Here is a 24,177-nt window from a genome sequence, read left to right on the forward strand (position 1 = left end):
TTCTTTATATATTTTCTCATTTGTGGATGATTTTACTTTATGATATTTTATATAAAGCATCTGTTTTATCTTTTATGATTTTTTTAAATCCCTTGGTCACACAAGGGTTGTTTATATTTTTTGGATTTATTGTTTTTAAAATGATAGGAAAATTAGCGTCACACACCAAGTAAAATGTTTCAAAAAAATTATCGTAAATTTTATGAAGCGGCATTGCTGACAAAAATTACTATTCGCTCAATTTTATTAACTTTCGTTGGGTCGGGATTGATTTTGCGTGACATGTGGATGTTTTTGTAACTTGTCGGATCCGAATTATTACTTAATCTGCTCTGTAAAAATCAACTTTTTAACAAATATGGTTTTGCAATCTCTTGTTTAAAAGAAAAAAAAAAAAAAAAAAAAAAAAAAAAAATATATATATATATATATATATATATATATATATATATATATATATATATATATATATATATATATATATATATATATGTATATATATATATATGTATATATATAGAAAAATCGTTTATTATATGGTATCGTATATATATATGGATTAATTTTTATTTTTTGCTGGGAAAAACTGTATACTGGAGGAAATGAAAAAGTAAAACTTTTAAAAACCAGCTTGCTCTTTAAATAATACCTTAAACAAGAATTTAATAATCTCCTAAACTAGATTTGATAATTGAGAAAAAATTTAAATGGTAGTTGAGAAGGTGGTCAAAGATTCATGTGAGTTATACCTTTTTCGAGAGATTAGTTCAAAATATCATTTTTTATGATATTAAATATAAATATAAATAAAAAACATATTTTTTATTAATATAGTATTTTAGTTATTCTTGTTGTTTTAATAATTTAAGGTATCGCCCTCATGTTCAAATACGTCATTATAAAACTTTATAAAAATTAATACTCGTTCAATGTTATTAATTTTCGTTGGGTCAGGTTGGATCAAGTTACAAAAACAATCACATATCACGAAAATCAAATTCGATCCAACGAAAGCTAATTACATTAAACGAATAGTGATAACATTGCACGAAAAAATGCTATTTTTGTCAGCGATGCCGTTTCATAAAATTTTGTTTGCATTATCATCAAATCTATATCCAGTGTATTGTGAGTCTAAATCGCGAAAAAGTGGCCAAAGCTTTTTTCCTATTTTTTTTTTTATTTTAAATAGAAAGTGAAATTTTAAAATAAAAATTTGCATTACCATACTGGAAACATTTTATCCAATAATGATTATTTTATTTTGTACTGGCTAAAACTCATTCAACTGAAGAGTTAGAATAAGCTGCTGTTGTATGTGCAAAATTAAGTCCTAAAAAATCAGATTTGAGAATGAGTGTTAAAATGTTTTCTAAAAGTCAAACAAGCAAAACAAAAAAATTAAATCAGCCAACTACTGTGCGATAAACATCAGCTAGTTATGTCTGCAGATCAAGCTTTGTCACTTAGAACTCGTTGTGATTTGGTAATTTGCAATATTAGATTATTCGAAACTTGTCTCTGATGCAAAATGCATCAGAGACGAGTTTCAAATAATCTAATATTGTAAATGACATTTATCCCCCTTTAATAAATAATATTGTAAACGACATTTATCTCCCGTTAAAATCAAAAGTAGGTTGTAGTTTACAGTGCATGGTTAACTATATTTTGTCCCGAACTTTGAAACTAAAGTCTGAGCAGCCACAGAACTTAGATGAAACTGTGATAAGTGGAAAAATTAATTTGAAATGATGCATCTTCACCAAGTTTTTACAATCAACAATTTGATAATACTGATTTTACTATGAAATGATAAATACAATTTACGATGAGATGGATAAATGTTGAGTTTCAATATTTTGTTTTTTGTTATGTAAATTTTCTTTAGTGGTTTTTAAAATGTTTTCTAGGCTTTTTTTTTTGTATCCATTTTCTGCAAAAACATCAATTAAAAATAATAATCTTGTTCGATATTATTAGCAGAACATAAATTTAATATATATGTTTTATACTTAGGATATAAAGTAAGAATTAAAATATCATGCAAGATCAAATGAACAATCATCTAACAAAAAAATTTAGGATGCGCAATTTTTATTGCATGATTTACGAGAAATTTTCCGTGGAAAATTCCCTGTAAGCGGAAATCCGCCTTAAACCATACATGTAAAATTTCAAGTAAAAATTCAATGCAAAACCAATATTATTATCTGCTATTGAGAAGTAATCCAATAGTATCATCAATCAGCTTCAAAACGACAAAATTCATTGGTACTGTTAAGTTAGATTCTGAAGTTTTAAAACTAATGCTTAAAGTATGATCTTTTAAATGTTTTTTTTAGCTTTAGTTAGTAGTTATAATATATATATATATATATATATATATATATATATATATATATATATATATATATATATATATATATATATATATATATATATATATATATATATATATATATATATATATATATTAAGGTGGTTCTAAAAACAACTTTTCCTGAAAATGACTGCTGGCACCCCCTGATATGTTGTATATAATTAAAAAAATGCTAGATTTAAAAATTTTTTGAATAAAAAATATTTTAAGGGGTTGCTACCGACCCTCGAACATTATATAGGTCCCTAATATTATTAAAAAAAAAGTTTTTCAAAATTATGTCATGTTGGGTCTCAAATGAAGGGAAATTATATAAAAATTTAAAAAAAATTAATCATTTTATAATTAAATTTTTATTTTAGATTTTAAGTAAACAAAAAGTTACGTTTTTTAACTAAAAATGAAAAATAGGGAATTTAACAAGATTTTTTGATTATAATTTTTTTTATCTATGTTTTTTTATAAAATGAATATTATTTTTGAAATTTGTATATGATTTTGCTTCGTTTGAGACCCAACATGACAACTTTGAAAAACTTTTTTTTGAATAATATTAGGGACCTATATAATGTTCGAGGGTCGGTAGCAACCCCTTAAAATATTTTTTATTCAAAAATTTCTTAAATCTAGCATTTTTTTAAATTATATACAACATATTCAGGGGGTGCCAGCAGTCATTTTCAGAAAAAGTTGTTTTTAGAACCACCTTAACATATATATATATATATATATATATATATATATATATATATATATATATATATATATATATATATATATATATATATATATATATATATATATATATACACTTTACATATCATTATTTCCGTCGAGGATCAGATTCCAAAGTTTCCATTTTTAAATTAACTAAATATACTTTTTTTTTTTTAATTTTCATTTATTAAAAATGTTTGTTATCCGCCAAAACGCTATGCGGTTAGTATTTATAAAACACTAATAAAAAAAATAATAAAAAATCAACGAACACAATAAAAATATAATTGTGGAAATATTAATCAAACATGGTGAAACTACTTTTTCAAAGAGTATAGAAAGGGAGACGAAATTATTTTACCTTAATTACACAAAATACACAAAAGATTCCGTTAAAATGTCTTGTCCGTTAAAAATTTATTTGCAAAGAAAACGATTCAAGAAAAAATATTAAACTTCCTAAGCAACCAAGACGTCAAAACACAAATCCAGTGAAACAATGAATTTATTCTAACTAGTATTAAGTCAAGTTGGATTGTGTAGCAAATTGGATCTTAGTTACAAGAACTCGATTTCATTAAAACAATAGCAAAATTAATAAACACTATGAAACTGATTCATTTGAGTCGTTCTTATTATCTCCTTGTAGAAAAATCTCAACAGAGGAGCACTGTTTTTTGAGGGACAATTCTTGAGGGGAGTTGGAATTTAAAGAACTCTCTGTAGATACACGCAAACCACTGACTATCGTATTTTCGAATAAATTATTCTTTTCAGAAGATCCAACACTACTAAAAATGCTGTTTTGATTAGAGTTGGAGGGCGCAATAATTTCATCAGATTTTTCCGAAATATCAAAATCATATATTTCCGGAGAAATTAATGAGTATACGAGATCTTTTGTAAAATCACTCTGCATTTGCTGCTCCTCGATATCTTCGTCGTTTCTCTCTTTTGAATTTATTTCTGAATAATACCTAGAATAACAAAGCAGTAAACCATCATAAATCAAGAAAAAATGAATTTCATAGTAAAATATATAACATGTAAATATACAATCTTGAAAAGATCGGAAATTAGACAAAACTTACTGAGATAGCAGATACTTAGAAGTTTCATTGTTAGAGGTATTTGTTTCTGCTTTTGTTGTTTTTTTGGTTGTAATAGTTACAGCTGTAGTCGATGTAGGAGTAGGCTGTTTCCTTGGCAACCGTTCTAACCTTTCACGTGCCTGCTGAACCTAATATACACGATTTTATAAACCGATAAATTTGAATTATTGCAGGCATTCTATAATAACACTAAAACTATTAAATAGAAACATTATCACAACTATTTTTTAGAATTTGTATTTATTGAATCATTTGCACTGATCACAATATAATTATAACTAAAACAAATAAAATTAGATATTGGCACACCAATAAAATGTAGCTACCTGTTGACGTTCAAATTGCAATTTTTGTTGTAAAAGCTGCAGATGAGAAGCGGATATAGCTGCTGACTGCTGCTGTGCCACTCTTCTGACTCCTGACAACTGGGTTAGTAACTCAGCTATAGGATCAATACTTTCACGAGCTGAGGAATAATTGACATTTTCATTGGAAAGAGCATTAATTTCAGAAGAAGATGAACTGAGATTAGCTGAAAGTTGTGAAACACCACGTCGTGAACGAGGAGGCTGAACACTTCGAGTTGTAGGGTGAAAAAGTCTTCGAATATTCCTACTCAAAGGTTCCTCCTAAAAAAATGTCAACAGTTCTATGCAACTTTTAATCTAGCGCAAAAATTTTGTTTTTAATACAGAGTTAATTTTAATTTAAAACTAACAATAGCTCCTAATAAATCAAAACAGAGAGATTTTATATGACCAATTAAAACTAACAGTTCCTAATAATTCAAAAACAGAAAGAAGATTTTATATGACCAATTAGATCTGTTGGCAATATTAAAGTCAAACTGAAAAAAATTTCAAAATTTTATTATCCATTAAAAATCAGTAACACAAAAAAATTTTTTTTTACAACATAGCTATGAAGCAGAAGACAAAAATAAAACTCTAATAGACATAAAATTGCATTTAAGAATTACAAGCACACAATCACACACTCCATTTCACACCACTTGTGTATTTTAGATCAACATGCTTATATAAATCACTACTAATTAAAAAATCATAATAAACTTAAGCAACCAGCTAAGATAAACTTTTTATTTTAAAGTTTAACATCTGTGCTTCAACTCTTATGTGGTATGGACGGTTTTCCAGTATGCATCAGAGTTTGCTTAGTTCAATTCTTGTGCAACTTTAGTGATGCAACACTCTACCTTATACTAGATTTATACTCTGTGATTTATAGCATATTATTTTACCATTTCTCTGTCTCTTGATTCTGCTCTGTGCTCGATAGACAAATGATTGACAAGATCATCAGTCACATGGTTAGGATCACCACCTGGAAGTGCTGCACATATTGGACAGATCTATAGAGGATTATTAATTGATATATATATATATATATATATATATATATATATATATATATATATATATATATATATATATATATATATATATATATATATATATATATACATATATATATATATATATATATATATATATATATATATATTATATATATATATATATATATATATATATATAATGTAAATAAAGCAATTAGCAACATTTTAATAAAGTTTTAAAAAATACTTCAACCTACTACTTCTATTGTTGCATTAGCATGAGTTTCTGATACATGTTCAAAAAGAAGGGTTTCACTGAAGCCAAGTTTACCACAATGTGGACAAACAAAAGAATATGACGATGGCTGCTGATCTAATGAAACAGATGGTTCACCACCATAAAACAATTCTAAACATTCAATTTGCATCATATTAAAGTTTATTTTCATGGGAATAAAACTTTAAAATAATATTATACAAAAAATCCCTCTAAATCATTTTATAATATAACTTATTAGAGCAACAGATAACTACTCTAGGTCAATTGTATTCAGTTACTTACATATTTTAAATATGCAACGCACACAAATAAGTTATAGTAATATGCGAAGAAAGTACATTTTAGATTAAAAATCCTTACACATTTTATATCACAATCTCATTTTTGTCAAAATACAAACTAAACAGATAAAATTAGGAAATTGCTTGCCCAATGGTATTGTTACTGAGGTACAAACTAAAAATTAGTTTTCTCCTTAAAATAACTAAAGAGCATTTATAGTATAAGATTTATAATATGTTATAATATACTTGTTTATACTATATGTATAATTATATTTGAATTAATTACATAAAATTCTATTACATGAATATTTTTTTATATTTACAAAATTAATGTGAAACTTAGAGATTTATTAATAAATGTTTTAATTTTTTTAAAGAGTATATCTTAAACATACCAATATTAAAATCCTAAAAATATAAACTATATTGAAAAACATAACATTGACTAGTAATAATGTTCCCCTTTCTAAAATAATCCAAATGAACAACTGTTATTTTTCAGCTCACATCTTACAATAGTTCTTGGACTTTCACCTTCACCAATCCAACTAGTGTTAGCCAAGTTATGTCCAATTTATTTCAAATAAAACCATAACTTATCCCTGTAACAACATCACATGGTTTCCATGGGTCATTTCTAAATAGGACTAAATTTTTCTTACATGCCTTAACTCTGTACTAGTGACAGGCTCTTACCCTGGCTAAAAATTAGACTTTTTGCAAACCGGCCATGGGAAAATTTAGCAGGGATAAGATTTAGCAGGGTTGAGCTAAAATAATTTATATTATAAATTTTTACTATTTATTAAATACTATTATGTATCTATATATTTTAAAGGACCAATTCACTTTTAAAAAGATTGCAACCAACCACTATTAAATTACAAAAAAAAGATTTGATTTATGCTTGATGCAGAATTTTACCAAACATGCTTGATTTGAAGGCTTACACACAGATATATATATATGTGTGTGTGTGTGTGTGTGTGTGTGTGTGTGTGTGTGTGTGTGTGTGTGTGTGTGTGTGTGTGCAACATTTTATAATGGCATGTAACTAAGTTTAAACTAATTAGCATTACACTGCATTATAAAAGTACTGGCTTGCTAAGCAGGATTGACATTATTGCCTAAAAATATAATAATGATAAAATTCAAATGAAGGTCAAATAATAATAACAATAACAAGTATTAATTGCTGAAATTTAACATAATAACAATTAAAACAATTTATAACAAAAATTTCGATTTTTATAATGTTAAACAAGAGTGTACTAAAATAAATAAAAACTCTATATCAGATGGTGACTTTATGTTTGCTTTTAATATATTTGTCTAATCGTTTTTTGAATACCTTCACTGATTTAGATAGCAAGATAGATAGAGGAAGATGATTCCATAAGGTGTCAATTCTATTAAGAATAAAATTCTTTTTTAATCAACAACATTTTTTTATAAATTCCTTTTTGAATCAAATGGGATTTCTTTGGTATGCAGATTTTTCCATTAGCTCTTCAGATTTTATTACTATTTTTGAATTTTTGACATAGATGTACACCATTTAACTTGTATTAAACCGCGGACTATTTTAAAGCATTCAGACAAATCTCCTATTAATGTACGAGTTTCTAGCAATGTTGTATCAATCTTTTTAAATCATAATTCAGATGTAGGAAGCTTCTTGTTCGAGTTACTCTTCTTTGAACTTTTTCAAGAGCTAATATATCATATTTTTTTGATGGATTCTTGATTGGTGCTACATATTCAAGAGGGGGTCAAACAAAGGCTTAATACGATATTTTAACAACTGAAATGGTGTAGAATTCAAGAGTTTAATTAAACCTAGCATTCTGTTAGTTCTGTTGGCACAGTAACTGATATGTTGGCTGTAATTTTCATTAGTAGATGTCACAACGCCTAGGTCTTTTTCTAAACCACTTGAGACTTCAATTTAAATTTGTTATGTTATGATCCTAATCTAAGATAGTATATTCTCTTTTTTTATTATACTTACCAAAATACATTATTTTACATTTACTTACATTAAGTAATAATTATTACTATTAATAATAATTTTACCTGACATTTGACATTTTATTAAAATTAAATTATGTAAATTTAATTTAAAATAATTCTCCATTAAAATTTTTAATAAAATTGAACTATACAGTACAATCTCTCTAATTCGAATCTCCTTAATTCTAAAACCTCCACAATTCGATTAAGTCACCGTGAAATGCGTTTAACAAAAAAGACATTTCAAAAGCTGTTATTAAGAAGTGGTCAGTTGAAGAAGATGAGCAGAACATTGATGAAGATTTTTGACATTGATGAAGATTTGTACTTTCATTAAAATTTTCTGGTTTAAATAAAAACACCATTTGAAAATACTTTTTCTGATTCTTTAATAAATTAAAGCCCAATAAATCATTTTTTTTTGTCTCATCAAAATTGTTTATTGATGTATGACACTGATATTTTGCCGATTAAGTGGAGCATTTGTAAAGTTAATGGGTCTAAATACTGTAAATAGCAAGTTCTTTTAAATGTTTGTTTTAAGTATTGGTTATAATTCTTAAAAAAAAAAAAAAAAAAAAAAGGTCAAATGAGTTTTTATAATATTGTATGAATTTTTTAAAATTCATTGTTTATATTTATTACAAGTGTTGGAGACTTAAGTTTGAACTATATTTATTTTTATTAATAAAATATTACAAAAAAAAAAAAAAAAATATAATTTTGATCAAGGCTGGATACATATTTTGTCTCTGGGGAAATAAAAAACCAATTTAAAAATGTTAATTTTTTTTGAAAAATTTCAAATGGGTGGAGTATTGTAAAAAATATAAACAATCATTTAAGATAGTATATTTTGTCTTGTAGGCGGGCTAACCAAAAGTGGTGTTTGGTTCTTTTGACAGTCCATTAAAAACATTTAAAAAAACATAAAAAAGCCCTAAGTAGACTTTTTTTTTCCTTCATTGTTTAAAATAATTTTCATGCTTTAAAAAAATTTATTTTTAATAACTTTTTATAACATAGTAACTTGGAAATTCGAATAAAAAAAAAAACACTTTAATTCTTCTGACAGAAATATCATTTAACTATAACTTGAACTACTTAAATAGTATAATTTTATTTTATTAATTAATTAATAATAAAGATAAATTTAAAGGCACATGCAGGTTCCCCTATAGCCTCTGGGGCACGCATTACACTGGTGTTTGATATTCAACTTGTTTTATATAATAGTGCCTGTTAACCTTAATATTTAAAAACAACTTTCAGTTTTTGATATCTGTTTTTCCAACAAATATCGTAAATATTGATTATTTTGTTTTTTTATCAAAGTAATTAAAGTGTGCAATCTTTGAATATAATCCTATTTTCATGAAATTTAATCTTTAAAATTACTTAGACTCTGACAGTCTGCAAATATTTTTTTTTTACGTATTCAATTTTTTTTTCCCTAAAAAAACTGTAAACAAAAACTCCATGAAATATATACTATCTTACTATTTATTAAGTTTACATAAAAAACAACATAAAATCCCATTAAAATAATTTATAATTTACTAGAGCGATCACCCCTAGTTGCAATGACTGCTTTATATATTCTTGGCATTCTACATAGCACCTTTTCTAATTTGTCAATTTGATGCAACTCACTATTAGGTTTTTTCCATTATTGCATCGTTAGACACAAGTTTTTTGATATTTCTTCATAATTCACCCCATAAAAGTTTAATGAGAAAAAGATCTGGTGATTAGGGAAGCCAAACCATTATATAATCTTTGATCATTCTCAAGCTAACTCAAATAATTTCTACAAAGCTTTGAAGAATGGTTTGGACCATTATCTTCTTGATAAATGAATCACTCTTCAATAATCTGACTTACAGAAGGTATAGGCATGGCTTAAAATGTCCAAATACTTCATTATTATTTCTTCTATCTTTTCAATGTCCAAATACATACATTTCATTATTATTTCTTCTATCTTTACAATGCCACATACCTACTTTGATATTTTTCTCAAAATCGCCATGCATCATAACACTACCCCCATCCCCCACATTTTTGCTGGCTCTAGTCCTTTTTTATTTATTTTAGACGAAAAGAAAAGGTTTTGTTGCATTTATTATGCCACCAAGCTCTGCTTCCATCAATCCCCTCTTCACTGTTTTCACAGATACCAGAACTCCTTGACAACTATTCAAAGCATGGGTCAATTCTAGAGCAGTTAATATTCTATATTTTACTAGTAATCGTAATTCTTCTGTCTTTGGTGGCAGGTGTAATTTGACAGGGTCCTGATTATTTTTGATTAACCGCACTTCCAGTTTCTTCCTTCTTTTATATAATATTTCAAGCTATTGCAAGTCTTAAGTTAAGTAATAGCAAATTGAGATATCTGGAAATGGTTCTGGTCTTTAATTTTTTAGTTTTTTAAAAACCATAAAATTTATTTTTATTTCAAAACTTAACAGACCTCTTTCAGACCTTTAGTAATTTTTTTTTTAATAACTTTTTTATTTATTTATAATATTTAAATTAACAACTTGAATTAAACAAACAAAAAATTAAATATTAATAATATGTAATAAATGTATTTTGTAGTCATAAATTTATTGTTTTTCATAATTTTTGCATAATGATAAATTGACCTTTTCATTAAAACAGTGTTATGGTTTTAATAAACTGAGAATTTAAAGATTAGAAATACTTCCAGGTTTTACAATTTGCGATCACTTCATGCCTTGTGTTGAAGTTGAAATATAGAATTTTTTTTCTTTCTGTTTCCCACAGAATATTTTTCTTGGCACATTGCAAATATTGCAGATAATTTTTGAACAGATAATCAAAATGGATAATTACACAAGTTATGAATAACATAAAGATTAGACTTTATAACTGTATGATTTATGAACAAACAACATAAATATCAAACTGGATATTTTCATGATTCATGAGTGATTAACAAAACAGCATGTTTGTGTAAACAGACACTAAACAAACTTGAACATGCATTTTAATTTCATAATTTTTATCAAAGTATTTTAGTCAAGTATTTTTTATTACTTTAATTATCCAATAGTTGCAATAAAATAAAATAAATTAAAAAATTAAATTATTTTCTAAAAATGTTTATGAAACTGTTTATTTTGAAATTAATTATTACTTTTTATAAAAACAAATTATATAGAAAATTATAATATTTAATACATAGTTATCAACCAATAGAAAAATATCTTATAATTCAATCATTATTGTATGTATGTAATGAGTATGAATACATCAACATATGCTGAACCTGCTTAAATACAACTTATAATGAAAAACAACAGGTGCAAATGAATTATTGCTGCACATTTGAAGAAGCCTTTATCAACTGTTCATGATGTCATTCAGCCCATCAGATGGCATCAATTCAGATTCATTTTGAAAACAAGAATTATTACTCCAAAAACAGACAAAATGATATGCTGCTTGGCTGTGAAAGATATACAGATTTCAAACTCACGAATACTTACTTAACTACACTCTTGAGTCAGTGTTAGTGTCTGCCCACTCGAAGTAGCCTTGCCTAGAAAAATATTTGTAACAGTGATACTAAAATGCGGCAAGGTGTCATGTTTTCAGACAAAGTGCAAATGGTGGTTTACACCTTTTTCAGCAAGGTAAAATATTTGGAAATTTTAAAGAACAATTGTCTAATTGGTTTTGAATTAGAACGTTCAATTTTTTTATGGTAGGGCAAATTGCCATTAGGCGAAAATTGTTACAAGCCTTCCCGGAAAGAGCATGCAGTTGCACGCCTTGTTCATCCACCCTTAAAGTAATTTTTTTACACACGCTGACCATGGCAGTTTGCATCTTTTAATTTTTTCCTTATGTTTAATTGTTTTGAAGTCTTTTCGCTTTCAAAAATGTTTTTGCTATATTTGGGGTTTTTTCTTAATACTTATATAATAGGAAAACAAGAAAATAAATTGCTATTTATTTGTAAAATATTTTATTTAATTAATAAACTTTGTAATAGCAGAATAAATTAAATAAAAGAATAACATAATTTCTTTTATAAACGTATTTACCCCATTTGATGCATGTCTGAAATTGGTTCATTAATATTGCCCAATTTCCAATGTTAATACAAATTACTAGAGATAATGAACATAATGATTGCTCTGTTTGAAAAAATGTTTTTAAAAACTTAAAAAAAAGTTTTAAATAGGCTCCTAAACATTTTGTTAAAAAAGTTCAGTAAATTAACAATGCACTAGCCCACAAGCTTTTGGAGCATCGTCAATAATAATAGTTCATCAGGAAATAAACTATCGGGTTTAAATGCACAATTTGGATAATCCAACAAAAGTGCAGACTATTTGAATGGGGTTATTGAAAATAACCAAATGCTTTATATTTAAATATTATTGACTTCATTTTTTTACATGAAAAACTTGTTAAAGAAAAATATTTTTTTTTCTCAAATAAATAGCAATTACTTTTCCTTTGCTTTCCTGCGTTTTGATAAAAACGTTTAAAAAAAACATAACGTTTAAAAAAAAAGATATGATAGGATTGAAATTAAAAGAAAATTTAATTTTCACCCTTCGAAATCAGGGTCGGAATTCTGCTATGCCAACCTCAGAATTTTAAAACTTAATTTTATTTTAAATAAATTAAAAACAGCAAAGCAAACGCCTTTGGATAAAATAATTAAATTAGCACTGGCAAAATGAGCGCTTTATTTAAACTCCAAGTAAAATAGTTTAAATTATAACAAAAAAAAAAAATCATGTTTTATTTAAATTCTAAACAGAATAAATTAAAATAAAATATCAAAATGAACTTTTTTTTTATAAATTCTGAACAAATTAATTTAAAAAAGATAACATCAAAATAAACATTTTTTAAAAATTAAACCAAAACATTTGTTTTAATGTGTTTTTTAAATGAATTTGTTTCTATTTTATTTATTTATATTGAACTTAATCAAATTCTAAAAAAAAAAAAAAAACTAAAAAAAAAAAGAAGTAAAATGTAATTAAATTCTAAATTAAATTACTAAGTGCATAACTACTCTAAATGCATTGTTACAGATTTTTTTCAAATTCGAATGAGAGATTGTTTGTAATCACTACCCCCTACAATAAAATTTTACTCTTAAGGATTTAAATTGAAAAATATTTCTCATATTTAATAGAAGCCAAAATTTTTTGACTCACAACTTTGGTAATGGAATTTTTTTTAAGATTAATGTTTATTCTTTATAAAAATTATCTTTTTGCTATATAGTTACAAAAGTAACTATAAAGAAGTTATACTGGGGTTATTGAATATAGAATATTTTTAAACAAATAATTAAAACAAATAAATTTATAAGAAGGGGATGTTTAACAAGTTTTTTAAAAAGCAGTTACCTGGTTTTAAACAACGTGTTAAACATCCCCTTATTCTTATAAAACATCTTAACTATTAATCATTTAAATTTTATCTCCAGTGTAAAAAAAAGAAGTTTATAAATAGTCAGCATGTTTATAAATAGTATTACTCAGCTGTGACTGCTCATAAATATAACTTAAAATATAAAAATTATTTTCAAAATTGCCACTTTTAAAGAATTGAATGCACAAGCTTACAAAAAGTGAATGCACAAGCTTACAAGATTTAGAAGTTGTAATAAATAATAAATGCTAACTTCTATATATATTTTTATGTTAATTCACCTTACCAAAGCCGGGAAGGCCACTACAGTCAAGAAGGCTACTTTAGTAGTGGTTTCAACCCTCTCTCAACTCTATAACTTTAAAACACAAACCTTAATGAACAAGGCCAGAGAAACAAGTTAAAACATATTGCAATTCTAACTTTCAAGTCATTTATTCTAATACTTAAAAGGATCCCAAACCTCCAAGACATGTTGTGTTCATATTAAAGAGAATGATGAAAAAAAATGTTTGGGCTAAATTTTTTTTTATGAAAACAAAAGAATACATGAATACCAAGAAAAAAGTTTTTTTATTTTAGTCGAAGCTCGCTTCTTTGTTTTGTTGTAGGCCTAAAAGTCAGCATAATATATGCCACAATCAACAAGCTTGATAATTTATTTAAGCGCGTTTTATTCCTGAGAGTTTTAGTACATGATGTCATTGATTTTTTTTGTTTGTGTAAGAAATCGATTATGTAAATAAACAAAAAAGTCAATGACATCATGTACTAACCCTCTTCGGAATAAAATGTGCTTGAATAAATTTTCAAGTCTGTAGATTGTGACGTGTATTATGCTGACTTTTAGGCCTACAATAAAACAGAGAAACCAAACTTCGACTAAAATAAAAAAACTTAGTTTTTCTTGGTATTCATGTATTCTTTTGTTTTCATAAAAAAAAATTTAGCTCAAACATTTTTTTAAATCATTCTCTTTAACATGAACACAACATGTCTCAGAGGTTTGGGATCCCTTTAAACAGAAAGAATTTACTTTAAAGATTTACTTTTTATACAATGAGCTGAAATCAGTAGAATCAGTAGTTAAATCTTTTTTAGGCTGCTTTATAAAGCTAGAATTAATTAAGGATGCATTGGGTGAATAATTAATGAAGCTTGACATATCAGATTTCAAATTTCAAAAAATTCAAAAGGATTTGTAACTTAAGCAAAATAGTGATAGAGTAATAATAAATTATTAGATACTTATATTCTTATATTCGATGCTGAGCTTATTATGATGCAAAAATAATCATTAAGATTCTGAGAATCTTTTTGAATTATAATTTAATGAGAAAATAAACTTTTTAAAGTTTATATGTCAATATTTACAGGACCTATTATAGAACAATCGTATAAGTAAACTTTTTTTAACTGACAGTTGAAAGTAGTAATTTAAGTAAAAGTAACTTAACTTTTAACTTAAACACAAATTTTAGTATTATTATTAATTAAATAAATTAAATAATAAATATAACATAACTATGTTATAGCAATTCAGGTAAATCAAAAACAAAAAACAATTTAAAAATTTTTTCGTTTCTTTATATTTACTAGATCAGGAATGTCATAAACAAGAAGACAACCTGTCTCAGTGTAAACAGGTTTTTCGCAATTCAAACTCTTAAATTTAATTTGCCATCAAACAAAAAAAGCTCTATAACCCGATACCACCCTCAAAACTTTCTAAAGTCTCCAATTAACAAGTTATAGGAAAAAAAATGATTTTTTCAAAACGTGAGTGAAAAATATGCTACTGTAAGACTGGATAAAAAATGAAATAAGGACACAATGAATTTTGAACCATCAAAAAACAAACTGAGAAAAGTTTTTCTTTACAAGTGAAGTGATATACTTAAAAAAAATGTTTTAATAATAAGAAAAGAAAGCCATTTGCTAAAAGCCAAAATATGCTATTTTAAAAATATAAATTTAGATTAATATTTTAAATAGTTAGAAAGCAGTTTGATACACATTACTAAATTTATTTTGAAAATAGAAGCAGGAGATTCTTTTGCGCTGCAATTTTCATTAAATATAAAGCGGTTATTAATTTTTGGTTTGATTAGAGACTCTGCAAGAGCAAACCTTTGATCTTTTTTGTTTTGTTTATTAACTAAATACATTATTTTGTTATCTGTTTTCCTAATTTTTCCTAATTTCTTAATTTTTTTAGAAATTCCCAATTTAAATTTCTTTGCTTGTAATTAAACAGTTATTAATTGAGATTTGATAAAATGAAGAATAACAATTTAAAATTACTTTAAAATTACTCTACACCAAATGCTCTTACTACTTCTAAAACTACTAAGTGCTTACCAAAATCTGATCTTGTATTTATACATTGCATCGGATGGCTAGAAGAGTGTCTTGTTGTAGTTGTGCAATTATCATGGCAGGTTGAACACAAATCATAATCAAAACAAATAAGACATTTATAGCGTTTACCACCAAAGTTGCTTTTGCTGCAAAAATCACAGCTTACACCTGGTAAAAATAAAACAACAATTTTGTAACATTTAATACTGGTAACTTTGAATCTATTTACCTACATATAAAAAAAAACACTAGTGACTAACCAAGGCTAGATTGATTTGCTACTGTAAAAAACATAATTAATACTAGTAATAGTATTAATAATAATCACAAAAAAAAATAGTAAAAGAGATATTTAAATGTTTAATAAAAAGATTTTCTCTGCTAATCTACAATCAATTGCAAAAAATACAATACAATTAACAATTATCTTTCTTATTTTAGAATTAAGCAGGAAAAAAATTAATGGATAGTAGTTGAAATGTATAGAATGTAAAAAGGTTTTGTGAAAGCACTATTGAACTCTCAAACTATTGCAAAACCCTCCAAAAAACAAGCGTTACTGTAGTTAATTCTTATATTATATTCTATGGATAACTCTTCTTTTATAATATCAAACATTACCAAACTTTTAAGATAAAAATGATATATATTGTGATATTTTTGACATTTTTTTAATATATAATAAAAATATTTTTGTTTAAGATTATTGTTCAAATTAAATTAAAAACTTTAGTTAGAAAGTTAAAAAAAACTTCAAGATACTATTTTATTCAAAATATCAAAAATTAATTTGTCTAATTTCATAACCAGTAATAATTACTTACATAATTATTACTGGTTATGAAATAATAATTACAGTAATAATGATCCAATTTAACTATGGAAAACTTTTTATTTAAATTATTTTATAAAATTTGCTTATTTTGGATAGTTTTTAGCAGGGCTGTGGAGGTGGAGTCATGACATTTTTAGCGGAGTCGGAGTCACTAAGCAAAATTGTGACTCTGACTCCAATAGTAAAACTTCTTGGTATTGCACGTTTTTAAATTATCGCATAATATTTTTTTAAAGAACTCAAAAAATTTTTCGAAAATTTTGCTTTGGAGTCATACTCTGAAAATGTTAACGATTGGAGTCAGTACTTTTTTTTACGACTCCACACCCCTGGTTTGTAGGTTAATATAAAAAAGCACCAATAGTAATGGCCTTATTAACAGCACTGTTATCTTTGTTAAGATTTTGCAGTGCTTAATAAATATTGTAGGGAATGTCATATTTGGAGAAATAAAGTCAATCATCCTATGTATGACTGTTAAAAAGCCTAATCATAAATGCCATCTAAATCATTTCAAGTCTTCAGACACAACATGTAAAATATCAAACATGATTCTAAATCATTCTTTGCTTATGCTAGAGACAAAACAAAGTCAACAGTTGAAGCTGGAGTGCTGTTAAAAAATGATGGTGTTAAAATTGATTCAGTTACAGAAATAACTGAAGAATTTAATAAGTACTTTACATCTGTTTCCACTAATGAGAATATTGACATAATACCAGAATCTGAAGGTATTCTTAATAGGCCTAATATTGGTAGGATAAGTGACTGTATCGTGACAAAGAATGATGTGAGGACAAAATCGTCTAAACTTAGAATAGATAAATCGGCTGGAGCTGATGATATAGGGCCAATGCTACTTTATAATATTCAAAATGAAATTTGCATTCCACTTTATCTACTGTTTCGTAAATTACTTGATGATGGGGTGGTGCCAGATGATTGGAAAAGTGCTTATGTTATTCTACTATTTAAAAGCGGTTGTTGATCAAAAGTAGAAAATTACAGACCTGTTAGTCTTACCAGTCAAATTTGTAAGCTATTTAAATCACCAATACAGGATACTTTAATCAATTACCTTGAAACGAATCAAGCAATAATAGACTCCCAACATGGATTCAGGAAAGGAAAATCATGGGTGACCAATTTATTATTGCTTTTGGAGCAGGTAACAGGATTTGTTGACAATAGAGATTGTGTAGATGTGATATATTTAGATTTTTGCAAAAGCGTTTGATAAGGTTCCTCATCAAAGATTGCTAAAAAAAATTGTGTAGTCATGGAATTGAAGGCAAACTATTTCAATAGATAAATTTTTGGTTGATTAACAGGGTTCAACAAGTAGTTTTGAATGGAAAAAATTCTTCTTTTAGGAGAGTACTTAGCGGCATACCACAAGGATCAGTATTAGGTCTAATCCTAATTTTTATATATTAAGGATCTGGATACCGGTGTGACAGACCATATGTTAAAATTCACTGGCGATACCAAAATATTCTCTAAAGTTAATACCAGAAGTGATGGTTTGCAACTCCAAGAAGGTCTGCAAAAGTTTGTCAAGTGGTCTATTGCAATTAAATGTTATGAAATGCAAAGTTATGCACATGGGAAAAAAAAAACATTGGTTATGAATACAGTATAAATGGGGTTATTTTAGAAGAAACTGAGACTGAAAAAGACCTTGGAGTTGTGACACCACATGATTTGAAAACATCTAACCAATGTATGAGAGTTTATGGCAAAGCAAACAAAATTCTGGGAATGATAAATCACACAATTGCCTATAAACAATCTGATATTATGATGAAACTATATAAATTGTTAGTTCATCAACACATAGAATATTGTGCATCTATTTGGTCACTTTTTTATGCCAAAGATAAAGAACTAATTAAAAAAATATCACATCGTTTTAGTAAAATGATAATAGAAGTGGAATATCTACTCTCGAGTCCCGAATACAAGGGAGGGTGGGAATAAAAGAGTGGGTGAGAATTTTAGTCCAGATCTAATGAGAGGGGGGAGGGGGGAGGGGGTTAATAAATAGGGGGGGGGGGTTTAATTGATAGTTGGAGGATATAAAAATTATTCTTTATAAATATGCTTATATAAAATTATATATACATATGAAGTCTCAAACACTAAAAAACTGTTCCTACACCTATGGTGGAAAGAATGTTTGTGCTGCTATAAATATGAAAATATAAAAATCTTTTCATTTAAACAGATCCTTAAAAGTGTTCCTGATTGAATTATTTTTATTGTGGTGTTCCACTTCATTATCCAACTGTTCGTTGTCAACTGCCTCGAGGTTGTTGTTTTCAATACTGATTTAATAGCACGGCGAGATGTTATGTAGCTCCAGAATAATTTTCTTTGACGTATGTGTCTAAACCAGTAAAGCTCAAGGTCTTTTGGCTAGAATTTTCATTCCAGTGGAATGGCATTCGGTCACCATTAAGCACAGGTGGATCAACTCCAAAATTTTCAATAAAGTATTTACGTACAGTCCAAATGTTTTTCAGGTACTCAAATATTCTTTCTTCACGGTCGGCCTGCATTATTTGAAAGCGTTTGTTAGGATGGCGCAGACTGACACCATGCTCACTCATCCAGGTATTTACCCAATGGTTGGAGAAAATAATTTTCTTATCCTCTGGCACCTCTTCTGGTTGTCGGGCAAGCCACTGTTCATAAAAAATTTTGCATTGTGCTGTAAACATTCTCCTGGGTAAACGTGCTTTAAGGGTTCCACGGATGTCTACAAACCACTCAAATAAAAGTTGTCTGAAATCTGGGATGGTTAATTTTTGTCCTCCACCTGCTTGACGATACTTTTCTTTGCTTGGAGGAGCAGTTACAGCATCTTCATCTGTCTCAACTTGGTTTAGACATCTTTCCCCAAGTTTTAGGGCTTTTTTTAAGGTAAGGTTATCATATTTAATGTCTTTAAGGTCAGAATAAAACTCTCTCACATCTCTTGCAAGGTAACCTTCGCGTGACAATGTATTAAAGTGTTTCCTTTTTTCACTGAAGTTTACTATTTGAAAGTTTTCAGCAACCGATAAATCGAACTCTTTTTTGTAACTTTTACAAAGTTTTCCTAAAGCACTTTTTTCTTCTAAACTGTATTTATCTCGGCCAGTTCTTGAAAATTTCCAATCTGATGCCATGTTACAATATAAATATTTTTTATAAAAAAATTTTAATTTATAAATCCGAACCAATATTTGTTACAAAACACGCATAAAATATTCTAACGTGGCTTGTGGTCAAATGCGCATTTTCTAACAGCTGTTTTATCATAATTTCAAATGGATTTAATATGCTGATATAAGTTTTATACTTTGCAAAGTATAAAACTTATACCCAGCATATTAAGTCCTATAATTAAAACCAAAGCTTTGCAAATCTATGGTTTTAATTATAGGATTTAAACTAAAAAAAGAATTAAAAAAGAGAAAAACCAAAGCTTTGGTGAGAAATAAACTTCATTTTTAGCAAATCAAGATTTCTTAAGTCGACGATTTTTAAAGCCAGTTTACACTGAAAGTTTTTGTTTTTATCGGTGACTGAAATTATTTTCTAATGTTATGGCCAATTTTCACTGAATTTTTTTGGTTTTGAGATATAAATTTTTTGTTGATAACAAATAAAAATTATTAAACGGGGGAGGGGTCTTGATAAGCTAAGGGTGGGTGGGAAAAATATCCAAAAATTAATAAACGGGTGGGGACATTTAATAAGGACTCGAGAGTATTGTATGAAGACAGAATACTTAAACTAGGTCTACGGACACTTGAGGAACAAAGGAACAGATTGGATTTAATAGAAGTGTACAAGATGTTGCATGGGTTTTCTCTTATTTCATATAACATTTTTTTTGAATTAGCCACAAACAAAAGAACAAGAGGTCACCCACTTACACTGGTTAAGCATAGATTCACAACTGTGGTCAGACAATATTTCTTCTTGGAATGTGTAGTCAACCCCTGGACCTCACTTGATAATGATACTGTAACAGTCACTTCCCTAAATTGTTTAAAATCAAAACTTAATAAGTTATTACATAGCTCAATTGGTCATAACTGAATTGCTTCAGCAATACTGGTATGACCATAACAGGTAAATAACCATGTAAATTATATGCAATTCAAAATGAAAGTCCTAGTTAAGCCAAGTTTTTTGCCACAGGGACCCAAAAAACACTACGAGTTAGCCAATGGTCTGACTTAAGCAGGGTACGACTTAAGTGGATGATTTTATTGTAAGTTGATAAAGAAAGTTCAAGGGGAATTGAAAATCCATCCAACATTAAGTTTCTAAATTAACCTTACAATAACTTGATAAATTGTGTTGCAAGTATAGTTAAAAATTGATCAATTTTTATGTGATTTTGATTTCTTTTTTTTTTTTAAATGAAAGATTACTTTGTTTACAAATGTTTAAGCTGCAAAAAATATATTTATATATACTTATATACTTTTATTAAATCTTTAAGATTTTTACCATGATTCCAAAATTTTTTTTTTAATAATTATCCTTAAAAAAATTCATATCTAAAATTTGTAGAGATTTAAACATTCGGGTATTTAAGTTCATGATAAACATTTCTTATCATCTATTATAACTAGTTAATATAAAGACTTTAAAAACTTAATTGAACAAATATTAATGCATTAAAAATCTTGACACACCTTGCCTGAAGCCCTAGTTAGTCACTTTATATCAGGGATGCAGATTCCCAAAAGGACATCAGATTTGAAAGTCACAAAATAACTATTTCTTTTTTGTTTTTGATATTCAGAATCTCAAAAAATGATAATAGGATTATGGACTACTTTTGGAAAATATTTAAAACTTTTAGCATAGACAAACAATCAATTTTGAACCTGGAGTCTTTATGTATAATGGTGGCAAGAACTCCATCATAAATCATTTAACATTATTGTAATTCCTGAACACCAGAGACCAGAAAAAAATAGCGATTTAATGCATAAGTTCTTTTAGAACTCTGCATCCTTGCTTTACATAAAAATTATAAATAAGTTACCTTCATGACGGGACATAATTAGTGCACATTTATTTATTTTTTATTTTACTTTGGGTAACTCAGTGTTTCTAATAAAAAAAAGATAAAAATAAAAATGTAAATCAAACAAATTTTATTACAAAATACAAAACATTTTTGTTTTTTATTTAAGAGTTTTTAACAAAATTTTTTTACCTTTTCATTTAAGAACAGCATTATAAAGCTAACAAAATACAAAAAAATTTGTATCAGGAATCAAATCAGTTTTTGTAGATTGGATATTTTAAACAATTTTAACTGCAAAAATGTTTCTGCATATAATTTTAAAATATTCATTAACATTTTAAAACACTCATTATATTTTGTAATAATATCAACTGAAAAAGCTCTTACAAAAATGGTTTTTTATTTCTTCCTTTTGAAAGCCTTATTCATTAAGTAACTAAAATTTTTTGTATTGTTTGGTATTAAATATTATTTTTTCTTTAATAGTTATTAAATATTATAACTAAAGTAAAAGTATTTCTGTAGTAGCTAAGCTTTTTTGTTTAAGAGATATTGAATAATATCACTTTTAATAACCTATTACCTCTTTGGCATTGTACTCAATTAGTTTTAAAATTAGTTTCTCTGTGAAGCAACCTTGCCTGTCATGCTTTATATTTTAAAACAAAGATTTTATCATTTAGTTTTAAAATTAAATTTCAATATTAATCGGTATAATACTATAAGGCTCTGTACTGCTTTAATCTTGAAAAAAACTATACAAAAATAACTCTTCAAAAGTTTTGACAAAGCACGTCTCTTTTATACAAGTTGTAAAAAGTACAGCAAAAATTTAAAATAATAATAAAAACAATAATTTTTTTTAAAGTTAGTTTTTTATTTTAAATGTTTTGTAATTAAAGTTGTGAGAATAAAACACATAGGATTATCTCAAAGCTATAACTATGTTGGAGATAATACTCCCTCGGTATAATAATAAAGAGATAGTATCTTTACCAATCTAGGATTTAATAAAGTACAAATGCATTTACTCATCTTTAATAAAATGTACATATACAATTCATTTTTGAGTGTTTACGCCGTTATATAAAAAGATTATATAAAGAAACTATAGCCTCTATTATGTGTACACTTGGGCCGTTCTATAATACTAACAAACTTTAATTTATAGCTGAATGACCGGTACCTGTACAGCATACGTATTAAAATTAAAAAAAAAACTTATAAGGTATATTTAAAATTATATGTAAACATCAAGGCATTTTTGTAAATATAAAAACTTAAGTAAACTTGTAAATGTTAAACAGAACATTAGCTGCAAGCTTTCTCCATTAACGTTGCGCAACGGAAATTGTACAATATTTACAGATCAAACTAACGTAAACAAAAAGCCATTAATTACTCAAAATCGTAACTGAAATTATTTAAAAAAAATATAAGACCAAATTATAAACTGCTCATAAAAGGATGCTTTTATTTAATTTTTCTGCTATTAAATCCAAGCTTCACTGTTTTTGAATACTTCACACAATGTATTGTACATATTATTTGTATGAGTTTTTTCATAAACCACACATTTTCCCCGAATAATATAAGAGTTTATTTAAAAATTAGATTTTTTAATTTACAAAACCATTTATTATTGCAAAGAAATGGCACATATCAAAATTAATTAAAATAATCCGTTGTTAAAATTGTTAGCATTGTGTAAAATATTTAAAAATACTTGTACGTGTGCAGATGTGAAGACAAAGAAAATCTTTTTTTTTTCTTTTTTCAAACCCAAACCTAATCTATAATTATACAAAGTATTTATAGATTGTATACATTTAATATATTGTATTACAGTCTAACATAAATGTACATCATGCAAGTTTCCTATTCATTTTAGATAATAAAGCCTTCAAAGTCAGGTGCAACTAAACGAAAAGAGGCAGCAGCAATAAAAGATGGAATCAGCAACCTTCCCAAACTTGCATCATACGTTACAACTATTCAAAGTGGTTACAACAGCAATGAAAAAAATAGCTCTAATGATGTGGTCATTCATGAAGAGTTAGATATTGCAATGATCAACCTAACACAGCAGAAAATGTGCACACTCTTCCATTGCCATCATTTACTTCTGTCACTTGTGACCCAGCCGGCTGGCCTGAACAAATATCCGATGCTCAACAATGTGATTTAGTCAAACGTGACTCTTAACAGGTTGAAATTTTCTTTCCATACAACATTGATGCAAGACGTCAATTTTTTACGGCCCATTACAAACGTGTGATGAACAATGGAGAAACTGTGCCTCTGTTATGGCTTGTGTATTTGGTAAAATTAGACATGGTACTTTGCTTTTGCAGTTATACTTTA

The 24,177-nt window shown here is 26.9% G+C and overlaps 1 protein-coding gene across 1 annotated transcript; it reads right to left on the reverse strand.

Moving 5' to 3' along the window:
• Positions 1 to 3,433: 3,433 nt before the first annotated feature.
• Positions 3,434 to 23,159, reverse strand: LOC100206423 (E3 ubiquitin-protein ligase KCMF1). Its single transcript, XM_065793229.1, has 8 exons — positions 22,003 to 23,159; positions 21,829 to 21,896; positions 15,941 to 16,108; positions 5,827 to 5,978; positions 5,474 to 5,584; positions 4,539 to 4,841; positions 4,192 to 4,340; positions 3,434 to 4,077 (listed from the first exon to the last, which is right to left on the reverse strand). The coding sequence occupies exons 2-8, from the start codon at positions 21,842 to 21,844 to the stop codon at positions 3,705 to 3,707; spliced, it is 1,272 nt and encodes a 423-aa protein (XP_065649301.1). The 5' UTR covers positions 21,845 to 21,896; positions 22,003 to 23,159; the 3' UTR covers positions 3,434 to 3,704.
• Between the last annotated feature and the right edge of the window lie 1,018 nt (positions 23,160 to 24,177).

This window comes from Hydra vulgaris, chromosome 03 (genome assembly GCF_038396675.1).
Source record: "Hydra vulgaris chromosome 03, alternate assembly HydraT2T_AEP".
Taxonomy (NCBI): domain Eukaryota; kingdom Metazoa; phylum Cnidaria; class Hydrozoa; order Anthoathecata; family Hydridae; genus Hydra; species Hydra vulgaris.